This window comes from Trachurus trachurus (genome assembly GCF_905171665.1).
Source record: "Trachurus trachurus genome assembly, chromosome: 1".
Taxonomy (NCBI): Eukaryota; Metazoa; Chordata; class Actinopteri; order Carangiformes; family Carangidae; genus Trachurus; species Trachurus trachurus.
This window is the reverse complement of record NC_139891.1, coordinates 28,437,788-28,445,747: the sequence shown is the minus strand read 5'-3', so window position 1 is coordinate 28,445,747 and position 7,960 is coordinate 28,437,788. Positions and strand designations below refer to the sequence as shown.

Here is a 7,960-nt window from a genome sequence, read left to right as displayed (position 1 = left end):
TGTTTTTTTTACGAAGAGCTCTGGTGTCCCTTTGCTACCATGGCATTGAAATGCACTGCTACGCTAAGACCCCCTGTAACTCAGAGAAGGGACGGTGGGCTCCGAAACTTCTTCCAGCCCTTAGTCAACATGAGGGTGAGTAGATAATGAGCGAAATATCATTCTAGGGTGAACTATCCCTTTAATAACGTCTCGTCTCTGGCAGAAGTTGCCAAAAACCGTCGCTTGCATATGAGCCTGAACTTCACCCAAGGCTTCAACAAAGTGCTTTCATTTTCTGAAATCTATTAGTTAATTTTTCCACATGGTGAACAAGTGAAATTAAAATGCCCGAGTTGTTCTGCAGCCACTAATCAAATTCGCTGTGGAGCGATGTCCATTCGACAAATGTACAAGGAGACTGTCTTTTGGGGCAACTCCCTCCTTCAACTTATCTGTTAATTTGTTTAATAAAGGAAGGAGAGCTTCTCATAACCACATTCACATCCCCCCTTTAAGATTTAATCACGCCCGAGGGAAACAAGAGAAGATTGGACAAAGGATCTGAGGACTGTGCAGAAGTCTTTTATCTGTCTCTTCCGAGCCTCCCCGCTACTATGTCCCCTATTATCTTAAGTTCTTCTAAGAACAGCTGCGTTCAAGGTTCTTTGAAAATAAGTAGCTACCAATTCCTGGGACGTCTCGGCAGCAGCAAGAGTTAAAGGTAACCACAGACAAACTTGCACCTTTTTTTTCTTCTTTTTTTTTAATGGAACACCAAATGCACATAATCGAGTACACATGCCCTTCATTGACACAGTGCAAAAACTCAGAGACAGAGAGAGAGACAGAAAGAGGTAGATGAAAGTAAAAGACAGAAAGGGAGTTGAAACACACAGTCACAGCGTAATGGCATTGAGATATTTTCTTTTTTTTTTTTTTTTTTTTTTTTTTTACAAAGCAACCATATCCAATGACATAAATAGGACAGTTTCAACACAGTTTGATGCCTTGAGTGCTGCATCACTTCTACTTTCGCTGCGAGGACAAGAGTGTGATTAGCAGCTTGATGTCACAGCAGTTCATGCTATTCACCACCTCTGTCTTGCACACAACTGGAAGCAGCCTGAGGGTAGATTAGATTCTGTTGACTGTGTGCATGCATCTGCGTGTGTGTGTGTGTGTGTCTGTCTCTGTGTGTGTGTGTTTTAGTTCTTTAACCTTTAAAGCTATTTTGGCACCCTGTTTCTGTACTTTACTCAACAAGGCATGTGCTGGTTTAACAGGCAGTGTCTCTGCGTGGACCAATCCTCTCCTGTAAGCAAATAACCAACATTGATACATTCTTGTTTTCTCCTATAGCGAGTCACAGCAGAGTCAGTGTAATTTTTGCAACAAATAAAGGGTCATTCCACACAAATATCTGGCATTTAGTGGCATCTAGATGTAGAGGAAATAGAGGGATAGTTAGGGCTGATTTATTCAAGTTTTGAGATATTTGTCTCTCCAATTCGATTGATGTAAATGTAATTTTCCTTTTCATCCTCACTTCACCTCCAGCTGAGGGAACAGCCACTAATCAGAGCTTTGCAGGAGGGAGAGGAAGTGTGAAAAGCGTGGATAGATTTGGGGAGACAGGGTAACATTATGAGAGTTCCCCCTGTGATGTTTTTGACCACGAGCAATGGAGCAACATTCGAGCAACCACTCCTCTTGGTGGCAGCGATGCAACCCAGCAAAGGCTGCAGGCAGCAGGGAAAAGAAGAAGCCTGATAGCAAGTAAACATGCAATGTAAACATTGCACGATTCAGTCTTTTCAAAACAAATCAGCTTTGTAAAGTGGAAACAGATTTATCGGGCTTCAAGGACACTTACAATATGCTTTGATTTTGAACTCTGCAGGGCACGTTTAAGTTGCACGTGACCCTCTTGAAAAACTACTACTCCACTACCTCCTAAAAATAAAACAACTGACTGGTACAGAGTGTCAGACTGAGGTGAAATGAGGTGAAAATTAAATGGCAATCATGTCAGCCTGTTGTTGTTTCATTTCTAATTGTATTATTATTTGTATTCAAATTACAGCCACTTAAATTACATATTGCAGGTGGCATCGGAAGAGTCGGAGCGAATTGGACCAAAATTATCCCCAGAGTTAGAAACCACTTAATGTTTTTTTTTTTTATTATTATTATTATTATTTTGCTTTTCAAATTCCCTCTGAATGAAGTAACCCTGCTCGTCTCAGGCTTTAGGTTCAGCGCACGGCTTTCGCTTGCAAATGTGACACGAACCAAAAAAAAAGTTGCAAGAGCGATATCACACTTCTTTTTTTATGTGCAATTCAAAGCCGCTACCTGTGTTCTGAGTTTTCATTTTCCGCTTCAAATGTAGTCGATCTCATATTCCCCCATGAATCATCTGTGTGACTGCACACATCAGCAGCTGGTACTGCATATCTGCCTTCACAGGCGGCAGACAGCGATCGTGTTATTAACCTGTGAAGATCTGTCAGAAACTCTTTCCACGGACACTGACTTGTGACAAAGGGCTTTAACCTTTCTGTGTGCAACAAATACAAGCCAAGCCATTAGCGAAGCGATATGAATATCTCAGCGGAAAGGAAAAAAAGAAAAAAAACTCATCACACTCTACGTCCTGCTGCATTATTCGCTTAAGCAGATGTAAGACACAACTGTGACAAGCAGCTGTATCATTTTTGATGTGACTTGCATGGAATAGCTTCTGCAATCTATCTCTGTCTTGATAATAACTGACTTTTTAGCCCCAGGGCTACAGCAGGGTTCCCTCCCTCCACCTGCAATGCCTTCAAAAACCTGAACCCAACGGTGCAAACATTGGTCCCGCGTCCGGCTGTGCCTTAGATCCCACAGAGACGCCACTGAAAAACACAGAGCGCGTCGTATAGACCTGGTCAGTTTATCCTCAACACAAACAATGGCTTTCCGAAGGGATTAACCCACACTGTCAACTGCAAACTGTGCATCTGGAGCTGCGTGTGTTTTTGCCGCCTGTAGGACAAAAAGGGGAAAAAAGAAAAAATCCTCCCTGTTGATACATCAGATAATCTGTGGCCTTCACAGGCAGGTTATATCAGATGTCTCCTCCTCCCGGTCTCCTACCAGAGAGTACGTTTCTGATGTTTTGCTTCTGTGCTGCCCAGTGGAACGGGAAGCGTTTCTGCCCGTGGTAATGTCTCTCTTATCAGCTGACAGACCATATATCCTGTCCCCCGAGTGCCTCCTCAAAGGCAGCACATCTATTTCCACAGACTCAATTCTTAAAGGTAACGATCCAGCGTTTTCATTCACCGAGTGTCTTCTCGTAGGCAGGACGTCCGCCGCTCTCTGTGTGGCGGCGTGCTGGAGCGTGTGGAGGCGACAGGGCAGCAGGGAGCCGTCGCACTCGCTGGGACTGGACCGATACCAGTCGGAGATGCTGTGGTCGGACCCGGCTCGGCTGTCTGAGCTGCCTCTGACCTTCGGCCCCAATCCCTGGCTGCATGCGAAGCTCAGCAGCCTGGGGATTGTCGCCATGGATGCGGTCGCCGCCGCCGCCGCCGCTGCCGCACCAGCAGAGATATGGCCACACTCGGAATCTGTCACTTTGGTGTCGGCGATCACGGCGGCGGGCGACGCCACGGCCGCCGAGCTGGAGAACGAGGAGGAGCCGAAGAGAGCGGCGACCTTCTGGTAGTATCGCGTCCGTATGACCTTCGCCGAGCGGTACAGGTCCCCGATGAAACAGTAGCAGATGGGGTTCAGGCTGGAGTTGGTCAGGCCCAGCCACTGGGCGAACGGCCGCGTCTGCAGCAGCCAGGACGGCGGCCGCTGCTCGCAGTCGATCCACAGGTCGACCAGGTACAGCGGCAGCCAGGACACGGCGAACAGCAGCACCAGGCACACCACCATCTTGGCGATCTTCTGGCGAGTCTTGAGGCGCGAGGTGTGCAGAGCTTGGCTGCGAGGATCCAGATCGGAAAAGGCGGATTTCTTCCCGCCCCAGAGCCGCCTGCCCGTCAGGAAGCCGATGGTGAGGTTAAAGGTCACCGGCAGGCAGTAGAGCATGACAAACAGCAGCACATTGTATCTGTGGAAGGAAAAAAAAAGGGTAGATATTAACAACGGGGAAAGCTTTTCTTTTCAAAGATGATAGATAAGCATGAAATCTTATCTATGTGTCTTGGAAGTAGCATTTCTCTTCTTTATCCCTTTGTTTGTGCTGAAACAGTAAAAATGACACACACACTTCATACTCCGCTATGTGGAACTGCCTGGTGAGTCAACCATACTTTTATTGCAGCAGCAACGTGCTCCAATTGAAGTTATAGATCGCAGGTCTGAGTACGGATTTCAGAAGCACAAAGAGTTGTCTTCAAAAATATTTAATTTGCTACAACATTACAAGGCTGCCTACGACAATATAATAACCAACGACTCTTTCGTCTTTGGACTCCCAGGAGAATTAGATCTGAGGGTATCTGCAGATAATCAACGCTATTTCACACTTTGCAGCACAAAGTGATTCGCAGACAATAAAGCTATAACGGCGCAACGGGCTGAAAAGATTAGAGTACAGACTGTGGACAACAGGAGTCGTTCTGGAGACACGTGCCAAGCCACGATTAAGGAAAAATGAGACGGGGATTTTAAGAACCTGTCTCTAAACCTGTGCTTTAAGTACAAAATAGAGTTCACGTTGACAGCGCGGATTTTAAATACCCCACTGGTTTGAGAGGCAGATACGTCCATATGTTAAATCCAAAAAAAGGCCCTGGCACAGCGAACTGGAGGAGGTGTCTGAGACAGATGAGGATTGATCACCTCCTGTTTGCTTTTTGTCGTCTTTTCCTTTTTTACAAATTGCTCCCAGACTGTACAGATGAATGCGACGTGCCTGCCTGCAATGATATAACCCGTCAGTATTTTAAGTTTGCAATGATTGATGATGTATCACGTACCACAGAAAGAGCATTCAGTAAAAAACATTAAAGCGTGTAATGCAAATCTGTCTAGAAATTGGCTTCTCGGGTGATGAAGGTGCTTTAAACAGGTGAAACTAGGCTGAACATCCAATCAGAGAGCTCAATCTGTCAGTGGGTTTCTACCAATGAGGCGGAACAAAACTAAAGAGCTTCCCAGGCCGAATCTCAGCTTGTGAGTCATGTAGATGTATAAATACATATGCATCCCACAGTGTCGTCTATAAAGAGTATATAGGAACACCTACCCTTGTTTAAGGCGATGCTGAGGCCACTCCTCCTGACAGACCAGGATGGCAAACGTCCCAAAGCTGATCTCCCGCCTCCTGTTCATCACGGCGATGGGAGCGCACATGACGGAGGAGACGATCCACACCACGGCGACGGTCCCCAAGATCCGGCGGCGGGTGAACATGGAGCGGGCCTTCAGGGGCGACTTCACGCTGTAGTATCGATTCACGCTGATCACCGTCAGCGTCAGGACGCTGGCCGACACCGAGACGGCCTGCGTGAAGGGCACGGCCCGGCAGAGGAGGTCGCCGTACACCCAGGCCGTGTAGATCTGGCTGCCCAGCGTGATGGGCATGCAGACGCACACCACGGCCAGGTCGCACACGGCCAGGTTGACCAGGAGGCTGCGCGTGGCGCTGACGCCGGCCAACCTCCGGCTGTGTCTGTTGGTGAGGACGCGCAGGGACATTAAGTTCCCGATGAATCCCAGGATGAAGGAGAGGCAGTACATGATGGTCAGAGCGATGGTGCTGGGCTCGTGGACGGTCCAGAGCAGCATGCTCTCCAGATCTGCCAAGTCATTAGAGGAGAAGGTGGGAAGGGACAGAGCAAAGGAGGAGGAGGAGGAGGAGGAGGAGGAGGGGGGTGGGTAGACAAAAGTGGATGTTTGTCGAAGGGATAAGGAGGTGGAGAGAAAAGGGGAGGGGATGAGGGAGGGGTAAGGGATGAGGGAGGAGGGAAGGGGCTGGCTGAGGGAGGCGGTGGGGGAGCTGAAGGTGGAGGGGAGCATCAGGGAGCCGTGGCCGAGGCCGTAGGAGCGGTTGAGTCGGTCCTGAGAGCCGTCGTGCTGCAGCAGCGGGGAGAAGCTGGGCTCAGACGGCCGGTCCCGGGACAGATCCATGCTGCTTTGTGTGACAATACTACCAGACTTAGTGCACAGGTTTCCCTACGGGTCCTCATTAAAAAACATTCAGAAAAAGAAAAAGGAAAAAGCACCAAGAATCAGAGTCCAGGAAAGTGTGAAATCCTTAACGAAGGCATCATCACAGCATCAGGTTCTGTGTCTCAGTCTGGTGCTCTGTGGGTCCTCGTGCTCGGAGTGAGGAGACATCTGTCTGTCTGTGGACGGAGGTAACCCGTGGCCCCGCGTCTTACGCCACATCTTATGAATCAGCTCAAGTCGTGATGCTGCTCATCCACTGGTCCCAGTGCAGCTCTTATGTAACCTATGTACATTCATCGCTCCAGGGAGTGGCTGTCTCATCCTGATAATCCAGCACCTGCCGGTAATAGACTTTCTCACCTCTAAAAGATGGCAAACCTCCTCCTCCTCCTCTCTCCCTCCTCTTCCTCTTCACTCTCTCCTCCACCTCACACCTTTTAGTCCATCACAGGGATTCAATCAGGTCTGCTTAGAGAAACAAAGGTTTCTGAGGCTGTTTCCACCTGCAGCGGTGTTAACAGCTCTGTAGCTGAACAAACAACAGCAGAAACTAGACATTCCTGGATGGAAAAACACTGAAAAGCTTTTAACGTCTCCTCCTGTGTGTGTGTGAGTTTGGATCAGGGCTAACACAAACAAGCAGCAAACTACAATTTGATTTTAAAATGTTGACTTGGTAAAAAAAAGAAAGAAGCTCTGAGTATAGCTTTCATATGAATCATTCAGTAAGTATACGTAGCTGGATGTCACTCTCTACATTAGCTGCTTTTTTGCAGAGTTGTCAGTCACAATCATCATCTCATTATATTCCTTTTTAAAAAGGAGAGATAGAGAGAGGCAAAAGTCAAAATGTAGAATTACAGAAATTAAAAACAAATAATCCCACTGAAGCCCATATCCCAGAGATGACAGATTTTGACTCATAAGTGGATAAGAGGCGAGGAGGAATAGCTGTTTGCAAAAATAATGAGCTCACCCTCAGGGAGAAGCAAATCCAGTCAAATCCCAGTTACAGTCACTGACCGTGTGCGGATCCGCTTTTATGCTGAAGATGTTGTAGAGGCAGCCAGGTGCTGACTGACTGAAGGAGGAGAAGAAACAAAAAAAGGGACGGAGAGTGGTAAAGTTGCTCCGGGATCGTTTACAGCCGGTGTGTGCGCTTTTATAATCCGTCTTTGGGCTGGGGTTTGTTGTCGGGAGCTCTTTGTGTTTCCCTCCGCTTCTCTTTGGCTCCGACGCGCTTCTGCCGCGTGGAGCACCAAGCAAGCCTGTCTGTCCGCCGCTGCAGGACTGAGAGAGAGAGAGAGAGAGAGAGAGAGAGAGAGAGAGAGAGAGAGAGAGAGAGAGAGAGAGAGAGAGCGCAGCTGCTGCCCGACACACACACACACGCTTTCATACACAGCGCGGCCGCTCAGCACCTATGGCACTTCCACAACCCTGTAATCAATCAAAAAGTGGCCGTCACTTCTCCCACTCTCTCTCTAACTTTACAATTCTCCTCTCCGCGCTCAGGATTAGTACTAGTACAGACAACTCTGGGAGCCTGTAATCATATCGATTATTTGAGACAGAGACACACTGCCAATTGACCCGCGTCTGATTTGCCATGTCATCGTTTTGTCAACAAACACCAACAACAGATTGTTGACCTGACCAAATCAATGTTGCACATCGATTATAGCTGCTCCTATCAAGGCTGCAGTTACAGTTACCACATCTCTATCTATCAAGGTAAGTGAGTTCATTCTAAGGGCTGGAAATAGAAACATGATTAATAAGAGATAAATATATCTATGTACTATAA

General features: G+C 47.6%; 1 protein-coding gene across 1 annotated transcript; it reads right to left on the bottom strand.

The window, feature by feature from the left end:
• Positions 1-1,409: 1,409 nt before the first annotated feature.
• On the bottom strand, positions 1,410-7,424 carry LOC310984446 (neuropeptide FF receptor 2-like). The gene is made up of 3 exons (XM_083969663.1): positions 7,133-7,424; positions 5,231-5,783; positions 1,410-4,090 (listed from the first exon to the last, which is right to left on the bottom strand). The coding sequence occupies exons 2-3, from the start codon at positions 5,770-5,772 to the stop codon at positions 3,079-3,081; spliced, it is 1,554 nt and encodes a 517-aa protein (XP_083825789.1). The 5' UTR covers positions 5,773-5,783; positions 7,133-7,424; the 3' UTR covers positions 1,410-3,078.
• Between the last annotated feature and the right edge of the window lie 536 nt (positions 7,425-7,960).